The sequence below is a fragment of the Protopterus annectens genome, chromosome 5.part0 (genome assembly GCF_019279795.1).
Source record: "Protopterus annectens isolate FY-2018-M chromosome 5.part0, PAN1.0, whole genome shotgun sequence".
Taxonomy (NCBI): Eukaryota; Metazoa; Chordata; order Ceratodontiformes; family Protopteridae; genus Protopterus; species Protopterus annectens.
This window is the reverse complement of record NC_056735.1, coordinates 1,081,951,057-1,081,974,705: the sequence shown is the minus strand read 5'-3', so window position 1 is coordinate 1,081,974,705 and position 23,649 is coordinate 1,081,951,057. Positions and strand designations below refer to the sequence as shown.

The following is a 23,649-nucleotide window of genomic DNA, read 5'->3' as shown; positions in this document are numbered from 1 at the left end:
ACATATGAATGATATTAAAAACAGAAAACTCACTAATGCACTTTATAAACACACAATAACCTGTCCCCTAGCAAAATTTTCATTTTTTATTATTGAAGAGGTACAGCAAGATGAAAGGGGTGGGTTATGGGAAGCTAAAATAGAGTATCGTGAACTTTACTGGCAACTGGTTCTAGAAGCTAACAGGGCTCCTGGATTAAATGATTCTGTTTCCCTTACACCAGTGTTAAAGATGAGAGCAGCTAGACTTTAAGAATATATATTAATTTAGTTTTTGAATGTATATCAATATACACACTCATTTTAATATTTATAGTTATATTTATTTAAGTACATATTTTTACACATATATCAAATCTTATACATTTTTAACATTGTTTAATATTACTATCAAATATATTTATATGTTAATTTTTATATATTGTTGATAATTTTATACATATTTATTTATATATATATTTATTAAGATACTATCTCAGATATAGAGACCCGCTTTATGGAAGACTTTTGATGTTCTCTCAATTGGAGAGTTATAAGCTTTATTTGAAGCATGAATTTAATCTTATTTTTGTTAATTTTGGAGTTATTTTCCTGAAGACCTCTAGAGGGTGCTGTTGTATAACTGCTTGAAAAAAGTTGCTATGTTTATTTCTGTTTTTTAGTTTTTAGTTTTCAAGAGATTATATAGGAATCAATCTATTTATCCATATTCACATTAGTTGATTCAGAATTATGCATATTCCTCAAATATGTATTATGAAATATTATTATCAGATATCTACTGTTTTCTTTTAGAGAAATGGTGTTTTAATGTCGGAAAGTTGTATGTATTTAATATTCATGAGCAAGTTTCCTTATTGGGTGGTTTGAATTAATTGTCTTATCCTATTTCATATAAATTACGAGTTGAATTGTGATTAATTGTCTGATGAAGTCTGAATTTTAGATGAAAAACGTGTTTGTTATACTCATTACGTTTTATGTTAATAAACCTTGAATTTGTTCCTGAGCTGTCCGGTGCACCGCTTTTCTCATTACAGTGCTTTCCGTGGTTATCAGCAATATATTCACACACACTTTAATCTGCCTTGCGCCTATGCTCATGGGACTTTTTTTTTCTTTAAGCTTCAAGTGTTAACTTAAAACACTCAAACAATTTTTAACAGTATTATTATTTAAGAAATCAGTATCAGACAATTTAGAAACAGCACCCAACATTATACTGTTTACAAACCCTTTCAAACTTATGAATAAAACTATCAAAATTATCATTCTCTGTAAATTGTGGAAGAAATTTACTGACCTTTATTGCTTCTTCCCCATTACCTCCATGACCCAGTTGAAGAGTCAGTATCTCCTTTTCATGTTGCCTATGCCTTTAATTTTCTCTAGCTTCCAGACATCTCAGTCTCTCTGCTGCTTCTAATTCCATTTGTTTCTCCTGCAGCAGTCTCTCTGCTGATTCTAGTTACAAACGTTTGGCCTCTAGTTCATGTCTCTGTAACTCCAGATGGATTTTTAAGTCCTCTGTAGAAAGCTTGAAATGTCCATTTTCTGAGAGTTGTACATCCCCAAAGCCAGGCTGGTTGTCCTCCTGGTTGCTGGTCTGTGATGCAGCTGTGTCTAAGGCTGCAATCATTTCTGCTTTAGTGAGGTTGGCATGGTCCAGCCCTTTGGCTTGGCACATCTCAGTCAACTGGCTCCTTGTCAGCTTGCCATACTTCTCTGCTGATATCCTTTCCTGCTCTCCCTGGCTAACTAAGCTAACAAAATAAAATGAATAAAACTATTGTGACATGAAACTTTGAATGTCTACCATATGGCTGCTTGAGAGTACAAACACCTTCTTTAGTGACCACAACCAACTTACACAAATCATTTTGATATTCATCAATGACATATAATTATTTACAAAATTCCAGCTAGTTGGGCTGGCAGTATCTCCTTTCATCATGGATGTCATCCACTATAAATTGTCCAGCAGCAGTGTAAAAGTTCAACTTGAGCTGTGGTGCTCATGTTAAGTACTGACTTCTCTACCTCAGTACTTCCCCTAGTAAGGTAGATGTTCTAATTTCACTGCAGTCAACTGGTTTGTGTGCAAACAGGAAAATGTATGTGTGTATCCTAATGTCAGCAATCTAGTCCCATGACGTACAGATATTTTGACATTTGCACATGCAGATCATTATATATAGGCCTCCCAACATCATCTCTTAAACATCTCTTAAACATCCAGATATTATGTATGTCATCTACTATAAATTGTCCAATAGCAGTGCAAAAGTCAGACTTGTACCATGGCGCTTGCATTAAGTATTGAGTTCTCCAGCTGTTGTATCTAGTTAGATAGGGGTTCTAATCTCACTGTAGTCAACTGGTGTGTGTGTGTGTGTGTGTGTGTGTGTGTGTGTGTGTGTGTGTGTGTGTGTGTGTGTGTGTGTGTTTAGTCAGAACAGCATGAGTCTATATCCTACGGTCAGCAATTCAATATTTTGACAGTTGTACATGCCTACACATCACTTTCATACAGGCTTCACATCATCTCACAAACATATACTGCTGATATCATCAGCTATAAAGTGTTGTCTGACACTATAAAAGCCAGGTTTGTGTTGCTGTACTTGCATTAAGTACTGTGTTCTATAAATATGTAGGGGGTTTTCTCTCACTGTAGTCAAGTGGATGTGTGTGTGTACTTGTGTTCAGTAGGTTCATGTTCAAAAGATCATTTTAGAACAGCATGTGAGACACTCCTACTACCATCTCCTTCTCAACAGACGCTGTTGATGTTATCAGCTATAAAGTGTTATCGGACACTATGCAAGGCAGACTTATTCTGTGGTGCTTGCATTAAGTAGTGTGTTCTGTAGATGTTAATTAGGAGTTCTAGTCTTACTGCAGTCAACTGGTGTGTGTGTGCATTCAACAATCAGTATGGTGACAAGTTTAGAATAGCATGCAAATCCACAACTATGTCACATACTGCTCTGAATATTTTCTTGTAATATACACTGAAGATGTCATCTGGTATAATGTGCACTCTGACAGCATTTAAGACAAACTTGTGCTAAAACAGTATTATTAAGCACTGGTCTCTCAAGCTTCTTTACCTAGACATATAGGGGTTCTAATCTGACAGCAGGCAACTTGAGTGTGTACCCATCCAAATATTACTTTTCAGACAATTTTATACAGAGTTGTGACTGCACATCCCTGTTAGACACTTCTCTCAACATGTTCTTCTCATCATACAATGATGCTATCATACTCCATAAAGTACAACATGGCAGTGTTAAAGTCAGACATATGTGGTGGTATTAGTGTTACATTGCATGGCATTCATCTTCTATACCTACAGAGGTGTAATGTTCAAATCAGACCCAATCTACTGCTGTATGTGTGATTGGTCATATATTATGGTCCTTGTATAATCTTTTGAATCATCATTTTACTACCACTTAGGTGAACCATTAACGTAGCCCCATGCATCCGCCATCCTCTTTTTTTCCTCCGACCACATGACATCCTTCTTGCAGAGGAGTGGTGGATGCCTTATGTCAAATATGCATACACACATCATGAGGAAGAGTCCTTCCATAAACCACTGCAAGCCATCTCCAGTCCACTGCATGCGTGACTGCTAATTCTGTCATGGTGCAGTGCACATGTACCACATGTACAGTGGCAGTATGTAATAGAATTCAACAAATATGCACATCTGCACATAATTTTACTATCTTTCATCATACAGATATAGGGAGTTTGTTTTAAATGGTATAATAATGGCTAGGATTTTATGTGATGTTGGCTGATAGCTAAATAATGACTTATCACCCTATGAACATTTGCTTTGTTGAGGTGTGGCTGTACAGTATGCCTACAAGAGGGTATTACAGTCTGTGATGACAGCTAATATATTGATGGCCACTGCTTCCATTTCATTACATGTTCTTTCTATAACAGCCATAGTAATATGTCTCCAGAGAACTTCTGATATGGTATGATAAACGGTTATGTAGATTGTTGGCTTATTAAGACTTTTTGTTGTGGTGGAGCAGATCAACATTCTACACAGTTTTCATTTAACCATCACAGTGACACTTGTAGTCTGGCACAGGTGTGCATGTGTCTACATGCCATAATTAAATCCTCTGTGACAGACATCAATATAAATTCATACTGATTACATAGGCACTTAAGTCTTGTTTCATCTACACATCATAATGCTGTGATATACATAAATGTGTCACGTTTTAATTCAATTGCAACCTTGTGGAATTCATTGTATGTGAAGTTGTGTTGCTATTCTCAAGGATTATTGAGGTGGTTAGCAGCACCACTGTATGACTATCACCATTTGTGTCAGGAAATGTTCTGTATGAGCCACAAACAACTGATTTGTAAGGTGTCTTTATATGACATCAAGCCACTCAAACACAGCTTTCCCATGAAACCCGTATAGGCATATGTTATGCAATTGATGCAATTATGTGACATTAGTACAACTGTATGACTGTGCAAACAGTACCAGTGTGTGGCATGTGATGCGTGACCAAGGTTGTACTTGGAGTGTTTTCACAAATCATTTATTTCAATAATTGTGAAATGTTAAGGGGAGTACACAGTTAAGCACAGAGCTGTTTGCAGATACCACCAGCCACACTCAACCGGAGAAAATAGACAATATGCTAGCTGGCAGTTTGTCTCACACTTCACCCCCCACCCCTATTGCCAGTGGCCATCAGCCAAAGTATATATGGAAACATTACTCAGTTTATCTTCACAGGAGAACATCTCATCTGCACACTTTCTATGGCTAATAACACAGAATTAATGAGCCCTGACAACATCCCAGGTTGCCTATAGCATGACTTAAAAACTGACCTAGCAGACATAGTTGGATCCCTACTTCAAAACAGCCTCTAGACAGCCTATGTTCTTGTAGAATGGTATACAGCAACAGTCATCCATTTGACCGGGGGACCATCACCTGATGCCTGGAGTTATAGACCCATGCTCCTGACTCTCCTCATTTGTGAGGCAGACCAATGAGTCATCATGGACCTTATCAAAAAGGACACAGGTCATCTCCTGACTGTGCATCAAACCCATGTTTGGTTTGTTAAGGCTATTTCACGTATGTTACATCTGTTTGATGTCTTCATGAAGGTCAACAAAAGTATGCATGAGGAAAACACTATCATCCTGCATAACTTGATATGGCCAAGGCATTTGACACAAATCCACACTCAGCTACTACAGGGAAACTGTCTCAAGTGGGCATAAACACCTATGTCAACAAGTGAGTAGACCAATGGATCACATACATGACACATAATGTTCAAGTGTGTGAAGTCACTTCTATCTAGAGTGCAGTGATCAGGTCTGTATTTCAGGATTCTGTACTAGGCCCTTTCCTATTCATTATTTAAGTCTCAGAAGTCAAGGCTAACTTACACATCCGTTTTTATAACCAGCTTTGTGGAGGACTGCAAATTTTGGAAAAACCAAGATTTGCATTGGTATAATGCAGACAGTATTAACGCACACTAAGTATTGCTGCCAGAGCCATGGAGACACAGTAGATTAACATAAATCATAGGGAGGTTAGTTCCTTTATGAAAGCAAATACACTAAGCTAATTTTAATATAGACAGCACACCCCTATGAGCAGATCAAGTGGTATTTAACCTGTGTGTTCAGATATATAGTTTGCAGAACTTCTACCAGCATTTGCCCACAGTGGTGACTAATCCCTTCTATGTAGCACAATTCCTGAGTATGTGCAGGACATCCACATCAAAGAGCATTACAGTCCCATTGTTCCCAGCACTCATCACACCAATAACTGCGTACAATGCACCCTTTTGCATGTACCTCCCAGCACATCTTCCAGGGATGATTTACTCAAGTGTATCAGTTTTGCCACAGTGAGGTCCCACACATCTTTTTGGCCATACCTAAGTATTCTTTGTGATGCATAACCATTAGGAGTTGACAGTGCAGAACTCCCTTCAAGGTTCTACAAGATGCATGTGTGATATGTGTGCTTGTGCTCATTGATAGTATTGATGTCATGGGTTACATTTGTGCAAGTGTGGATTGTGGCATAAATATGCCATGAATACCTGACAGCTAGCCAGGATTGCTTGTAATTTAAACTACAGGTGCAACAGTCTCCCTCTTAACACTTCCAAAAGGTGTTAACTTTTGAGAAAGGTATACTTGATTCCCTTATAGATTACTGACAAATCATGACAGTTGTACAAATGTGTTCATGCAGAACATGTATAATAACTCACAATCACATATTTTATGTCAGTGACACAGATTAATGGTGGCATTATTCTGATATTGTCCATTATTGTCTATGCTTCTGTCTACTGTTGTCCATGAGCCTGTTGCTATGTGTCCTGCTTGGCTGAGACCTATGCTGACATTACATTTATATTCAGACAATTCATTTTGTACAGCTTCACAATATGCACCTACCCCCTATTGTATATGCTGTCCTTGCTAAATGTCCTCTCTAGTGGTCATGTCAGGGTGCTTATATCAGAACCAATCATCTCCATTGATATGTGACCTTGTGTCACAGTCACATAATATACAATAACTGTGTGATGATATGAGTATACCCACACAGGAGGTGTAAACAGCAGTGTGTACTGTATCATGTACATGTGATTACTGTTCATGTTACAACTGTCTTGCCTTTGTGGTGTATGTACAGCGACATGCCATTATCTGCTGCATATTACTGTGTTTCACTTGTCCTCCTCCCCAGTCTTCATTCCTACAATTCATGTGTGTGGCCCTTTTCAATACACACACTTCCCCCGAATAATTATTTATAATGTAGTCTACGTACCCTTGATTATCACCATCAAAACTTTTATTCTGTATGCCTAAAACAAGTTTGCACAGTACTCTGGAATGACTACACTTTCCTATAATGTGTTAGAACTTTATGTATTGTCTTATGTTAAAGCCTGGTAGTCATTGTGGCTGTCTGTGCAATCATGCAGAACTAGTTTGCCCGTAGGGAAACATGTCTGCATGTTTGCAGGTATTTCTGCTACTTTACTGTTGCAGGTGCTGCATGGATATACAATTAGTATGCTGTTCATTGCTCTAACATGTAAACTCCATGTAAACATTGCACTAACCTTATATGGAGTGTATCAAATCCCCAGGAGTGTATACCAACATTATATATTCCTTGTTCTGAAGGAGGTACAGGTCTCTTTGAAAATGACCATGTGAATAGTTCTGGGACTGCATAGATATTCGCAACCTCATCAGAGCCCAAAAAAACATGAAGAGATGAAGTTAATAATGACATATTTGCTTACTTTAGCAGAAGCATTTAAGAAAGGAGTCAGAATGAAAATCAAACCAGAAGTAGACCAAAAGGAAACTAAAATAAGACAGCAGCTGAAACTGTCAAAAAACAAAGAATGTAAAGAATATAAAGAAAAGGACCAGAACAAAAGGAAAAGAAAGGAAAGAAAATTGGAAAGTCCTTAAATGTAGTGGCAAGTATAGAAAACTTCAAGAACACCAAGATTTAACATAGAGATGGTTAAACCAAAAGATGAAGTGTTAATAATGATGACCCAAGATAGTAGGCTACATACACATTGGTTTAAAAATTTGGTAGAAAAAGTTGGAGAAGTAGACAAATGTGAGTTCTGTAAAACAGAACTTGAAATAGTTCCAAATCTCATTATTTGTGATACACTCATGGCTGACAGTGTATATATTGAAAGACACAGTAATGGGGTCAGACTGTTACAATGGGAATTTTGCAAACACTACAATATAGAAGTGTCTCTCTGTACGTAGGACACTATAGTCACTGGTTGTGGTGATTTCAATGATCAATGCTACTTTTGCCTTCTTTTCTTGGACCACTAGATCTGGTTTTCTAGCATCTGTCTTTTGAACTGTTGGCAATGGATGATCCCATGTGATGTAGACTTCATTTTCTATGATGCTTTGTGGCTCATGTTTTCAGTGTTTTTCAGCCACTTCAATACCATAATGTTTGCACAATCTCCAGTGCAACAGTTTTGCCACATTATTATGCCTTTCAGTATACAGTCCTTCTGCCATTACAAGTTTGCAACCAGCAACAAGGTGTGCAACTGTTTCCAATTCTGTTTTGCAAAACACACATGTTCAATGGACTTTGTAATCCGTGTACGTAGCCCACTATCTTGTGCCACCAATATTAACCTTTCATCTCTTGGTTTGAATTCACCTCTTCTCTTTAACCATTCCTGCATTCATTCCTGATCAACATGAGATTCTTCCAAAAGTTTTCTATACTTGCAACTATATTTATGCATTTTCCACATTTCTTGCCTTCTTATCTGGTCCTTCACTTTATATTCTTTCTTTTGTTTTTTTGGCACATTTAGTTGCTGCCTGGTTTTTATCCACTTGTGATTTGATTTCCATTCCTGCTTGATGCCAGTATGCTTCAGCTAGCCTAAGCAGGGAAGTCATCTTAGATTTATTCTCCTCATGTTTCAAAACTTTCATTACATTTGGGCTCTGTGAGGTCAACAGATATGTGTGGAGTCCCACGACTGCAGATCTGCACATGTAGTCAGTTTCAAAGAGGCCCATCCCTCCTTCGGAATGGGGAATATATAATCTTAGTATGCACTGATTTTTATAAATCATTTAGTGAGTATGAAGCATCCTTCTTGTTTTCCTATCTAATCTACCCAGCACGTTTTGGGGCCAGTCACTCACTCCAAAACTGTAAGCTAGGACAGGAAGAGCAAATTGGTTTATAGTTTGGCTTTTCTTCCTAGATGTCAAAGCTGTTTTCAGGATTAGTATATGTCTTCTGAAGTAGTCCTTACTAAGTTTTATAAACATTTGTTCATGTTTTATTGTTGATCCTTCATCAATTCCCAAATATTTATATGCTCCCTCTTGCTCAAGTTCTTTTATATCACATTATTGTCCCAAACTGATGTTTTCTTGGTACTGCAGTTTCCTGCTTTAAAGGTTGCTTTTGCACATTTATCAAGACCAAATGACATTCATATATCATCTGAAAAAATTTTGACAACTTGCAATTGTGCTTTCAGTTACCTCTGTTACTGTCAGGATGTCCAGAAAAATGTATTTGTCATAGCTGCAACTATCACAGGTAGACCATAACTTTCAGTTTCCTTCACCATTATGATTCTGGGTTGCTGCAGCTGTTGAAGCTGAACAATGTTAGCTTAGGTGTGCTCCTAAATATTACTTTCTGAAAATGGACATGGCAGAATCTATAGACCGAGGTGTGTGATATTTGTCCTGCCATTTGAGCTGAAGCACTAATGACTATTTGAATGAAATGGATAGGCTGTTTTGGTATTAAAGATTTCTGATTCCTGAATTGGCTGTAACATTTGGCTAAGGAACCCATAATCTGAAAAGTCTGCTTTCTTTATCACGTCACAGAAACACATCTTTATTTGCAAAGTTTAATAACCTAAACCATATCTCCCAAATTATTTGCTCAGAAATACTGGACAAAGCTAAAATAATGAGGGACAATGGCAGAATATCAGGCATAGTTCTTAAATATGACTTTAATTCACTTAAAAGTACACTGCTGCATGCTTTGCATTAATGTGCATTTTATAAACAATAAGAAACATGAAATTCTAATGTCTGGCATTATCAACTGACTGTAATTCTCACTTAATGCAAACAGCCCTCAGGGATTTACCAGAAAATCAAAAACATTCTATGGGACACAACAACAAATCAGGGAATTTCTGCAAAGTCTGAGATAGCTGAGAGGTATGACTTAAACATAGTTTTTGAGGACTTTGATAAGATCCAGTTGTAGGCTTTAAGGAACGTGCTCTGTTATCAACCAATTGCTGCAAAGTATATTCAGATCTTTGGGAAGATTGTTAAGCCGCGAAAGTGGCAGCATCCATTTCTTCTCACGCTCTCTCAGTCCAACAATATGTAGGCTAATTTTTCTTTGCCACTTTTCATGTCTTCCCCTCTCTGGAAAAGCAAGTTGACAGAGTGTCTATTAAAAAGTAATACGGTCTGTTTACCCTGGATCTGTGAGCCTTATATAAAGATAGTTGATCTCAACAAAGCAGATTTTGCTGCTCCCTTTTCTATAGCTGCTCTGCTGTCTACATTTGCAGCTTTTATTTAGTCAGTTTTAGCAAAAGCTTTTGATACCAGTACAATCAGTGCATCTGTTATGGCAGAAAGTGATATTTCCTGGACTTGTATCTGATTAGCTTGGGCATCAAGTGGGAAAGTCGTGATGGCAGCTGTCTGATCAGGTCTGACAGATTTGACATATTACATATTTATGTTATTATACTTTGTTAACTGGGTAAATGAGCTGGTGCAGATACCCTTTACATCCATGACCTGGCCACAGTGGGAAAGAGAGGAACAAGTAAAAACTGCACTTAGGAATGCACTGAAAAAAGTACTGCCATTATGGTGGGACTTGACAAAGATTGCATGTACCATGTACAATATATAACCAAGGTGTGACAGTGAATAAACAAAATATTAAATAACATTTAGAAGATTTAATCAATTATTAAAGCTTAAATACCCAATGTAAACTTCATTATAAATACAGAATTGTATGTAAGCATATTGCACAGCTCGATGTAAGATGCTACTACAGTGTAAAGGACTAGGAATCAGCTGGGAAATGCTGCAAGTCTGTACAAAAAATGTTGGAGATAATTATATTTTTATCACTCTTTTGGTCCTAAGGAAGTAACAAACAGACTAAAACTGCAAATTTTGGAATGCAACCACTGGTGTAGTGGAACCAAAGAACTACTATACCATTACATTGCAGTGCCTAAATTTACTTTCTTTGAACAAATGGTCTATGAGTGTTTTCGTGAAGGTCTGTAGTTGGTGTATATTCCCAATTATTTCTGAGAGACTGCACAGAAGAGCTGAAACAATTTTCCAAGTAAGTTCTTTCAGTGAACTAGGGTTCTGGACAGTCCAGAATTAAGGAACACTGACATTAAAGAGCACAAGAATATATTTGATTGAGCACAGTAATATTGTACGACAGTCCCCTCGAGGGAAGGTTAATGCACAGTTCTATTCTGCATGCATTTTGCTTTCACTTACATGTCCAGAATAGTTGACATGAAAAGTTGGCAACCCTATCTTTCACACACACTAGTTGTGAATGGGGGCCTGTATAACCAAATGCCATCATTATTATAAGAGTATAGTACTGGTTTCTAAACTGCAGCCTACCGAGAAGTGGTGGACAGTAACAGGTAGCCAATTGTTTGACATGAGAGTAGCACAGTGATGTTCATAACACTGAGCTAGATGTATGAATCAAAGTCTTTTATTCTCAGCTGAATGAATGAGTGCAATATTGTGTACAGAGAGAAGTGCAGTTAAACGGAGGCACAATTACAGTCTGGGGAGGTATACATTTATGGCAATGGTTCACCTAGCCTCAGCGGTCAACAAATTAAATATTTTGTATGTGACTTTAAGATGACTTAATACTTTGTTCACATGAAGTTTTGAGACTTGGTGAAGTGATAGGTTTTGGGCTAAGATTATTCTTAGGCACCTCTGTCCTGGGTACCTCTGTTGAGGAATGATAGCAAGAGGGATGCCCAGAGGTTTGTAATGTTAAAGTTAGGAATGTTTTCTAGACGTGTTAAATAACATCACTGTTTTGTGTGTGTGTGTGTGTGTGTGTGTGTGTGTGTGTGTGTGTGTGTGTGTGTGTGTGTGTGTGTGTGTGTGTGTGTGTGTGTGTGTGTGTGTGTGTGCATTGATGGACAGTTTATCCTTACAAAGATAGTTCCATGTGAGTCCAAAATCCTTGTGAAGTTCAGTGCTCAGAATGGATGACCTTTGGTTGAATCTGGTAAGGACAATGTCATCTACATACATTATACAGTTAATATGAGGCAAATTCCAGGGTGGATCATTAATATACAGTGAGAATAACTGAGGACCTAAGATGGAATATTTTGGAATCTCTCATGTTTAGCTCCAAGTAGGAGTAGCATTCCATAATGGAGAAGCTGATGCAACCCTGATGAGAAGGTGTACAACTGTCGCCCTGAAAAATTGTCTATAGTCTGGTATTTAAATATTTGATTGAAAGAATCTAAAAATATCAATTTATAAAATCACTTTAAGTCTTCAGTAACATACTGCTCACTGGTTATGTTGTCATTCTGCAAGAAGACAGCTTCACTCCTTCTCACACCCTGCCTAGATTCTTTAGTTTAGAAGTGGGAAAAGGATGTAAATAAAGTAAGACAGTAGGTCAGCATACCTCTCAGCTTTCCAGATGTTTGAAGAATGCCCATATTTTTGCCTCATCTTTTTGGCTTGTTCCTCATTTAATTTGTGTTTTTTGGTAAATCATTGAGAGATGAAACTACTAAATTTCAGGCTTCATATCCTTCAGAAAATGCACGCAAAAGCAAAACTTGTTATTGTAACAGCTTTCTAAGTTTCTAAAAACAGTATTTAAAATCTGTCCAGGATTTTGGGATTTTATTCCTCTCATTCTTTTAGTTTTGTACAGAATTCTTGTGTTAACAGGTTGCGAGGTATGAAGGTCAGTAGACTTATGAAGGGGGTAATGCATACTATTACACTTTTGTGGAGAAAGAATTCAGTGAAGATGATGGTGAGTATGTGGATATTTCATGTATTGAACCATCTGCTCATGTCACTGGATGCTACATAAATAGAACCTCTGCAGAAGGAGACCTCAGGTGGATTAGGTACAGGCTAAAACAGGGATGGGAGTGGGATCTTTCCATTTACCGAATTATGCTTTAGGGATTGTTAACCAATGGACTGGAGGAATCATGATAAGTATAGGAGACATTTTAGCCTACAAAGAAGAGAGATATGAGTAAAGGTTACTGAGTATAATTGAAATGGGAAAGGTAGAACAGTTATGAGATGAGTAGGTTAGACATATGACAATGAAATGAAGAGGCAATGAGGCATGAGATGGGGTGACATTGGTGGTTATGGAAAGAGGGACAGTCTGATGTCAGTGTAAGAAAGAGTTAAGTGAATGATGAAAATGATGAAGAAGACTGGCGATCAGAGAGCCAACTCTAGTGGTAAAGGCTGAGGTAGGGAATATTAAAAGATATACAAGGTTTTCAAAGCTATGTAGTACAGAAGGAATTTACCAAAGAGGAGTGGAAGAACTGTCTCTGGGTAAGAGAGGAATGGAACAGGATATGAGGAAAGAGATTGCAGACTCTACAGGAAGGGAAGACTGGCGCTGTGGATAAATTACTGAGGACTGATAAAGAGAGAATGGGACTAACATTTGTTAACTTAATAGAAAGAAGAACATGAACTGTAAAGCTGAAGAAAAAAGGGAAATAGAGGTGGCAGAAAAAAATGATGAGAAGAAGGAGTTGTGTGGGATGTGCAGAAGTCTTAAGAAATAAACCGGTGTTGGCAATCAGCAACTGGCAATCATTTGCAGGTAGTTCCTGATGCTGCAGGAGTTAATGAAAGAGGATAAAATGAAGGACTATGCCTGCTTTAACAATGCCAGGAGTGAGGTGCAAGCATGCTTCATATATTTTGGGAGTCAAAGTGGACTAACTATTAATGGAAAGAAGCAAATAAGTAAACAAATATCTTTGGAAAATCAATGATCTACGAGAAGGAATTCTGAGTGTGGCAGATCATTATGGAGACAGGATGTCTGTTGAATGGAGAGTTTTATGGAAGACTAGTATTAGCCTCAAGGCCAGGAAATGGAATACAAGGAAGATGGGAAGTTCATCAGGTCTGATTTCTTAAGTTTTGAGGAAACCTACAAAGTTTTATCACTTGGGAGAGAGGTGAGCGAATTTAAAGGAGAACAGAAGTGAATTTTTGGCATTCTATATGCCATAAGTTTGTCAGAACTAATGTTTGGGAGTATTGAATTAGGGGTAAATGAAAACACTGATGGGATATGTGTGGTTTGAAAACAAATCATTCATCAGTGAAGAAAAGGGGGTGGATTTAGGTGAAGATATACTGAAGTACCAGTGGGAAGTTCGGGGAAGGAAGTAATGCCTTCAGAGATATGGCTTGCTGAGTGTTTACTAGGGAGTTAGTGAGTGCTTTCAGTAAATGATACTAGTAAGTAGAAAGCCAACATAAAGGTATAATGTAGCTTGCGCTGGAAGGGAAGAGTTGTCTCTGGGATGGGATGTTACAGTAATTAAGGAAAAATTTTAATGTGATGTTGCCAGTTTCACCTTTATTCTCACTGATGCCTTTACAAAAGCTTAAGGCTTCCAGCAAAGCTTGTAGACATTCTCCCTTAGCCATAATGCAACTCCCTAACTTCCTCAGATCTCGTTTGCTGTTCTGCGAAAGATGTGGTTCCTAAGCAAGCTCTGGGTAAGTGCTTTTTTATTATTTAAATATCTTAAATTTAAACGTAAATTTAAATATTTTGCAGTTGTTTGTCTAGTATAGTTTTCTATCTTTTTTGTATATCCTTATCCAACATTTGTTCCTTATAAAGAGCTAGTGTTGTTTCCCTTATTTCCCCTTACTGTTCGTTTAAGTTAGAGGATGTTTACCTAATGCCCATTTAAGTTAGAGGACTTTTTTAGTGTGAGTGTCTCTCTGAGTGTGTGTGTGTTAATTCATAAATATGTCTCAAAAACCAGAAGGGAAACCTCTTAGTTTCAAGAAATATGAACAATGTGGGAAAAAGATGCCAAGCGATTCACATACTTTATGTGTGTATTGCTTATGGCCTCTTTATCTCCAAGAATCTTGCTCCATATGCCATGGCTTTAATCAAAGGGCTCTGATGAAGCTCAAAAATAAACTTATTCTAAAGGGACTTCCGAAAAGTCCTTTCTCTGAGACTATTTCTACTGAGTCTTCCAAATCTGACAAATCAACAAAATCTGACAAACCATCAAAACGTTCCACTTTGGTGCTGAAGTCTTCCTCTGAGCCGAAGCAAAAAGCTCCTAGACTGTCTGCTCCAACAGAACCCTCAGAGTAGACAGTTCTCACTATTTCCACAAATTCGTTGGAGCAGCTGGAAACCTTGGCTCCAACCTCTTTAACTCCCTCTGAATTTAGATATCAGAGACATTCTCCTTCATTGGAACCAATACATTGTAGGCTGCCATCTCCTTTTCTGGCAAAGTCAAGATATTCAACCCTTTCTACTCAGTCTACCAGGAGTTTGTCCGATAATGATGTGGATAGAGTAATGCAGAGGCTGCTAAAGACACTGGCCTTGGCCAAATTGTTATTGGATCCAAAGCCAAAGGAATCGGATCAGACACACTCCTACCCTTAGGCACCTGCTCCTCCTCCAATCTGTTCCCTGGTGTCAGAGATGGCACATTCTGATGTCCAAATTGTGTCTGTTTTGGATCCAGGACCCATAGGTTTCTCGGATCTGATGTCTGCCTCGAGCATTTATGCCCCATCAGAGCAGGAGACCTCTAGGAGCCTACACTCTCTGGTTGGGTTTGTGGAGCCAGTTCAGATCTCTCCGGATCTGACCTTGCTTCTGGGGGGTTTAGCTTGAGTGCATTCAGCTCCTAACTTTTTCTCAGAGCATCTGTCTCCTGTGTCACTTTTGTCAGATCTGGGGTGTTCTTCAGAGCAGGGGCAGACTGCTTTTGAGGTCATGATAAGGGTTTTGACTACATCCCAGTGTAAGACACAGTCTGTTTTTGGCTCTTCTTCCCAGTTCTGTGCAGGTGTCTTTGCCTTTTCACATACCCTCTTCACAGGATTGCAGAGACCCCAGACCTCAGGATGTTCAACAGGGGTCCCCTCTTCTGAAACTTTCCCAGACTACCACACTGAAGAGCTCCCTCAGAAGAGGACTTGCAAGGAGAAGCATCTAGACTCCCAGAGGAGTCGATCACATCCAATACTGATCTCAATGAAGCAGAAGGGTCCCCATGGTCACCCCCTGAAGATGTCTCTTTTGGAGAGCTCCTGGAAATTTTAAAGTAGAGAGGTGACTGGCAGTCCACATCCTCTTCAGCTGAGGAGTCAGTATACCTGAAGGCTTTTGGTTCTCATCCCTCAACCTCTTGGATGACCCCTCCTTCCAATGATTTTATTGAGTTAATCTTTCGGAGGGCTTGTGAGACTCCAGATTCCATTGAGCCAACTCCAAGGAGACCAAATAAGTGCATTACTGCCCCCAAGGACAAGCCATTCTTAAATAAAGGTGTACCAGTTGATACCATGGTTGTGGCGGCGTCCACTAAAACGGAACTATCTGAGACCAGTTCCTCTATCCATCTTCTGAATTAGGATTCCAGGACCTTGGATAGATATAGGAAGTGCTTCTTTTTGTCAGCGACCTTTGCCTTATGGTCAAATAAGTACTTGAGCCACTTCACCAGATTACAGAGGGGTCTGTTGAAGGAATTTTAGACTCCCTCCAACGAGCTGTAGCTAACACGATGGCAGATAAAGTCACTGCTCAGCTAGCCACCCTCAATTCAGTTATAAACACTTCCATGAGATATGCAGCAGATGGAATGAGTAGGGCTGCAGGTTCAGATATCTCTCTCAGGAGTCAGGACTGGATGCGTCTTTGCAGTTTCACAGAACCCTTCAAGTCTTCCTTCATTAACTCCAATTTTGATGGCTTTTCTCTTTTTGGGCTGAAGAAACACTTACCAGGTGTGAACAGGAAGGCAAGACCTTATCTGCCATTAGAGTACATTTTTCCACACCTACCAGATCATTTCCCAATGGTCAGAGAGCCAGTGGGAAGATGTGGTTCAGAAAATCTCAGAGGTCTTTCCAAGACACACTGGGTGAAAGTTCCCCTAGAGGCATAGGGGGGAGCAATAATGGAAGATGTTGCCTCATGGCAGGGGAAGCCCGCAGAATCAGGCCTTCAGAGAATCTTTCTTTGGTAAGCCCTTTAAGTTCTCCTGAAGGGGTGTCTGATGTCTCACCTTTGGAGGCAGTCGGGGGGCAATTGTCCCTGCACCACAAAACCTGGCAAGAGATAACAAATGACAAATGGGTGCAGGACATAATATCCAGGGGATATATTATTCCCTTCTCCTTCCCCACTCACATAAGCAAATCAGTTCCAGACATTCCACCAGTCAGAAGGAACAAGCAATATTAGAAATTCAAAAGTTGCTAAGAAAAAGAGTCATCCAAGAAGTCCCTGCAGACCAGAGAGGATCCAGAACTCACTCAAGATTCTTTTTAATTACAAAGAAAACAGGAGACTGGAGACCTATCTTGGATCTCAGGAATCTAAACAAATCTGTGAAAAAGACCAAGTTCTGGATTGTGACACTGCAGTCAGTACTTCCATTTCTGGAAAAAGACAATTGGATGAAATCTATAGACCTTCTGGATGAGTACTACCACATATGAATGGAAAGGCGATCCAGGAGGCACTTTCAAGTGCTGCCCTTTGGACTCACTACAGCCCCCAGTGTGTTCACCAAATGCATGGCAGTAGTGGTGGCTCTTCTTCTGCTACAAGCCAGGGACTATACTCTACAACTCTGTTCCTCCTTAGGTATTACCATAAATTATGAAAAATCTGCTCTAAAGCCATGTCAGAGCTTGGTCTTCATTGGAGCAGAGATAAACACAACTACAATGATAGCAAACATTCCACAAGACAGATTAGAGGATTTTTGCCACTATGCAGAGTTGTTAATCAGAAAGGAATGAGCTTCTGCCAAACTAGTTCTTCAAGTGCTGGGAAAAATTACTGTTTCAATTGTTCTCATTCCCTTAGCTCGTCTCCACGTGAGCATACTTCAATGGTTACTTTCAATACAATGGTCAGTTCTAGATCTTTCCATGATGCTCAAAATCAGAATAACCAATTCCTGCAAAAAGTATCTCCAAAGGTGGATTTACTCTCCCCAGCTATCATTTTATCCCCCCTCATCCACAAGCCACTGTGACCATGGACGCTTCCCAGATAGGGTGGGGGGGATTATCTCTGGAAGACAGTATAAGGCATCTGGCAACAACATGAGGCTCATTTGCACATAAGCATTCTGTAGATGAGGGTGCTACTTTTGGCGTTGCAAGCATTTCAGGACTTCCTTCCTCTAGGAATGATAGCAATCCAATCAGACAACATGTCTATGGTCTGGCACATAAACAAATGGGGGGGACCAGGTCCTACCCCCTTTGTTGAGAAGCCCTAAGAGTCTGGCAATGGGCAATAACTTCCAACCACTTTCTAACAGCAATGCACATTCTGGGGAGATTCAATGTAATTGCAGACAAATTGAGCAGAATCATGTTATGGCCGCACGAATGGTCCCTCAGTCAGAAAGTTGCAGAAGAGATCTTCTAAAAATGGGATAACCTTTGATGCAACCTGTTTGCATTGCCCACCAATGCCAAATGCCTCAACTATTTTTCCCTGATCCCTCATGGGGGAGTCACCAAGGGATGCACTTGTTTATGATTGGCCCCTGGGACTTCTTTATACTTTTCCACCAATTCCTCTAATTCCCAAATTTTTGCAGAAAGCAAGTCTGTTGGAGATGGCAATAATCCTAATTGCTCCCTACTGGCCATCAGGGATGGTTCATCTCAATCTGGACAATCTCAGACTGACACCTTGGCTGCTCCAATTCACCTGGTTGCCAGGTTTCCTCTCCTTTCTTCTCCAGTAAAACATATTTTGTTATCTTCCCATAAATCGTCTATATGTAAATTGTACAGAGGTAAATGGAAATGATTTGTTTCATGGGCCAGTGATAATCAAACAGATCCCTTTAGTGCAGCCATACATTCTATTCTAGAATTTGTAGTGAAACTTTTCAATGAGGGTGATGCTGCAGCCACTATTAGAGCTCATTTGGCAGCAATTTCAAATTTTCATATAGGAGAAAATGGTTCTGGAATCATGTTAACCAGACTTTATAAGGCATTCCTTAAAGGAACTAAAATGATAAGACCCCCATATAAAAAACAGTTACCACCTTGGGATCTGAATTTCTTCTTGTCAAGCATTATCTCTCCTCCCTTTGAACCGTCTGCTACCTGTGAATTGAAGTATCTCTCCTGGAAAACACCCCTCTTAGTGGCTATTACTTCCGCAAGGAGAGTTTTGGAATTACAAGCTTTATCTGCCAAGCTGATATACCTAGTATTTCAGTTTCTTTACGCAGCAGCCCTTCTTTCCTACCCAAAGTTGTGTTGGAAAGTAACCTCAATCAATCTCTTGAGCTACCAGTTTTCTTCCCAAAATAAAGGGGAATATTCGTTGCATCTTCTGAATGTTCATAAATAATTATGTTTCTACTTACACAGAACTTCAGAATTCAGAAAATCAGATCAGCTATTTATTTCTTATTCTGATGTTAGAAAAGGCCTATTTCTAACATCAGAATAAGAAATAAATAGCTGATCTGATTTTCTGAATCAGATCAGCTATTTATTTCTTATTCTGATGTTAGAAAAGGCCTAAACAAACTGACTTTTGGCTTTTCCTGGTTAGGGGTCGCCACAGCAGAACTCCGGTCCGCTAATGATTGGTAGTAGATTTTTACGTGCTGGCTTGCCGGGCCTAACACACAACCTTCAGCGAAGGAACGCCCATTCACGCATGTCAACACACAGAAGACGCTCTAACTGAGAATCGAAAGTGCAACATCTAACTGTGAGGCGACAATGCTACCGCAGCACCACCACCGCAGTTTGCGAAGTTAGGAAAAGGTCTACTGGTGTCAAAAGTTACCTCTAAGAACAAAACTCTCGCTACTGCTTTTAAAGCTCATTCCACTAGGTCAGTAGCTACTTATGCAGCCTTTCAAGCTAAGTTACCTTTGGATAATATCTGTGCTGCAGCAACATGGGATAAACTACATACCTTTATTACCCATTGCAAGTTGGATTTGGCCTCTAGGAGTAGAGCCTCTTTTGGTTCTATGTTTCTGAGGAATATTCTCCCATGAGCCACCCAAGAATCAGATAGCTTGCGATGTGGTCCCATCAGTGAGAATAAATGCGAGATTGACAACATCACATAAAGAAGTTATGTACTTACCATAACATTACATATGTGTTGTCCATCTCGACCTTTATTCTCACAACACACCCTCCATACCCCCCCTGCCTATACTCCTGGGAGACAGAGTAATACTAATTGAGTATTATAGGACTGTATAGTCTCAGAAACAATTTATGTCTGCTAATCTATGGAAGCAGTTACCTCTATTTGACTTGTCAAGGGAAAACAAGGTCTGAGGAAGATAGGGAGTTGCATCATGGGTAAGGGAGAATACCCACAAGCTTTGCTGAAGGCCTTGAGCTTTTGTAAAAGGCCGAGATGGATCCGATGGATCGGATCCGACCCATCAGTGAAATTAAAGGTTGAGATGGACAACACACATGAAAAGTTATGGCAAGTACATAACTTCTTTTTTCTTAGAGACACCTAACCTAGGCATACATAATTGACATAACCAATGCTCCTACAAAGTTCTACCTGTAGGTTATCTGTCCACAGCACTGATGTTTGCTTTTTATATTACACGGTATTTGTAAGATATGGTAATTGCATGCATTACTGTTTGTTCTGGTTTAGAGCAGAAATAATGTAAATGCTATCAAAAATCATTAACAATTTTAAATAAAGCTGTTGGGATTATACTGATGACAGTAAGATGTGAAGTCTGCAATGCGCATAAAGTGTTTTTTGACTTATATCATGACAGCAACATGAAATGGAGAGTAGAGATGACAAATAGAGCATTACTACACACAAATGTGTGTGTGTGTGTGTGTGTGTGTGTGTGTGTGTGTGTGTGTGTGTGTGTGTGTGTTTGTGTGTGTGTGTGTGTGTGTGTGTGTGTGTGTGTGTGTGTGTGTGTGTGTGTGTGTGTGTGTGTGTGTGTGTGTGAGTTTGTCAACTCTTTTTTTCTGATACTGTATGTCTGTCTGAGACTGTTGACATATGGATGCAGTACTTAAGCACAGTAACACATCACTTCAGATGTTTCAGCATACAGTTTTGTTTGAATCGGGTTTAGCCCTTTTTGGTGTATTTAGCTGTGAAGCAGCCTTATGCAATGTGCGCTATCTCACTTAATTTGGGGTCATATTACATAAAACCCCTACCTACATTCAGTGGCAGAGATAATCTTGTTACTGTGAGGTTATTGATAATGTATGAGACTGAACAGCATGCACAGTTAGGATCTATTTGTATGTGAGCATGGGAAAGTTCAGTGCTGTCTTTTATGAACCAGAAGGTGACTAACCCTGTAGAGGCAGCTGCTTTTGACTGCGCAGATCTGAATCATCTAATTGTTGCTTATTATTTAATCTCAGAATGAGATAATATGTCTATTTAGGATTTCAGCTTTATTTATTTACCTTTTGTTGACATAGTTAGTGCCACTGGGCTAGTAAACCCTTTTTAGGTGAGACGCAATGTGTCTGACCGCTGTCACAGAGGATGATCATGCAATTGGTGCAGAGGAGCTATTAAGGAGCTATTTTCTATGGTCCAGAGGTGCAGAGCTTCAGTCCCTCAGGCTCCATTCCCTAACTGTGTGATTCTGATCAAACCACTTAATCAGACAGCACTCCTGGGTGGACTCTAAAAATGGTCCATGGAGATCAGTGGTCTACCCTGTCAAACAAATATAAATAAAATAAATAAATAGAATGGCAATTATAATGACAAGGGAAATTTACCAGTGCACCTGGGAACTTCCCTTACTCTTTTCAGTAAGTGCCATCGGACCTTTTACATCCACCTGTACTGTCAGCGGCTAAGGCAGATGGGGCCTCGGGTTAGCATCTCATCCAAAGAAGTCACAGCAGTTGCAGACTAATGAAAACAGACTGCTTTACATGCACAGACTGCTGCAGGATGTAACATACACTGTGTGTCTGCTGCATAGAGCTGTAGGATGTCATATCTTTACTGGCTCTGTAAAACTACTATATTTTGAGGGATGTTGAGTGGGTGCAATGAACACATGGTATGGCAAACTCCCATCCGATGTCCACAGCAATTGAAAAAAAACTATGATGACTGAAACACTAATATAATCTGACATCCACAGACATTGTCAGATCCAGCAAATCACATGAAGTAGCAGAGTGGATATGTAGGGTCCCTATGAATTATTCAAACTTTTCAAAGTTCAAATGTCATATGGTCGACACCATATGATCGAACTTTGAAAAGTTTGAAGGTTAAAAGCAATGGCTCCATACAGTGCAGAATGAGAAAATTTCCCTTTTCTGCACTAAAGTGCGATCTTGGAGTTGGTATATTTAAGTAGGGTGTGTGTGGGGGTGAAGGGGGACTTGCCTCCCTGCTCAGAGTGTTCAGGTAAGCTTTTTTTTAAATTATTTTATTATATTGTCGAAGTTTCAAACTTCGCTCATATGTTGTCAAACATATGAGATTCAAAGTTCTGAAACTTCGAATGTATAATATAGGCCTGATATGTACATATCATGCCCTATTTACTTACCCAACACTGTAAACAAGTATGCTATGTATACAGACCTGCACATAGATTGTCTGCCTGGAGTATCCCAATCTCCCTTTGTAAAGGCTGGCACTCATATTTTGAAAAGTTCCACAGACTTCAGTAGCATTTAGTAGCATTTACCATTATAGGGTGCCTACATTTTACTTCAGTAACAACTATCATAAAGGAATGTTTAGAATCGTATTACCTTTGCAGTGCATACCATATCACAGTCTTTCAGCATGTATCACTGTAGGTAGAAAATTGTGTGCTGCAGGTGCCTTGTGGTCTTTTCCATTGGCAGCTCAATGTATATTATGATGCTCCTTGCGGTGCTTTGCAAGCAATCAGTGCAATTCACAGCCCTGCATTATGCTTATGGAATCCTGGATTAGAACAGAAGTATTACCCAAAAAACACATTTGGACTTTTTTAAGATGTATGTCTTGGAATCACAAAGGTCATCCAGATAAATTTCTCACTGTTTGGTCAATGGTCTGGTAATTTTTATTTTGTTCACCTACTATTTATTATTTTTAATAAGTTGTCAGTTTTCCCATCATGATTTAGAAAAGTGAATAATTTGTATAGCCTTACTGTAATGTTAATAAGTACTCATGCGCTGACTAATTTTGAATTTTGAATGGCTAGTATTCATACAATATTATTTACTGTAATTACTGCATTTAAATTCATACAAATGATAGGTTTTGTAATTTTTCTGATTTCTCTAGAGCCCTCCCTTCTAGCACATTTATTGGTGGGATTAGCAATTTTTTTCTTCTGTGCTGTGTCACTTGTACTTACCTACAGCTACTTTAAGATCGACATTGTCCTCTGCTATCGTGCGTCATGTCATGTGAACAAGCCATCTACAGGTGAGATAGTGACTGTTTTTAAGTTTGTATAGAACAAGCGTAGTGTGAAAACTCACTCACAGATTTCATATTGAAAACTAAATAGCTAATTAATACAATTAATTGTAGTGTTAGTCATTCAGTGCCTTGATAGTTTTAGTAATTTGCTATTGATTTCACTGCATGTACGAACATTAGGTGATACTGCATAACTAACAAGAGCAAAGCTATGAATGAGATAGCTGTGATGAGAGAGAATTTCATTTAAG

General features: G+C 39.0%; 1 protein-coding gene across 1 annotated transcript in view; it reads left to right on the top strand.

Annotated features, from left to right (window-relative positions):
- The window catches only part of LOC122801532 (interleukin-1 receptor type 1-like), a 1,281,849-nt gene that overhangs the window by 1,187,652 nt on the left and 70,548 nt on the right, over positions 1–23,649 (top strand). The window contains exon 9 of the mRNA XM_044070952.1: positions 23,258–23,401. Within this exon, the coding sequence (XP_043926887.1) occupies positions 23,258–23,401 (144 nt within the window). The remainder of the gene's footprint in view (positions 1–23,257; positions 23,402–23,649) is intronic.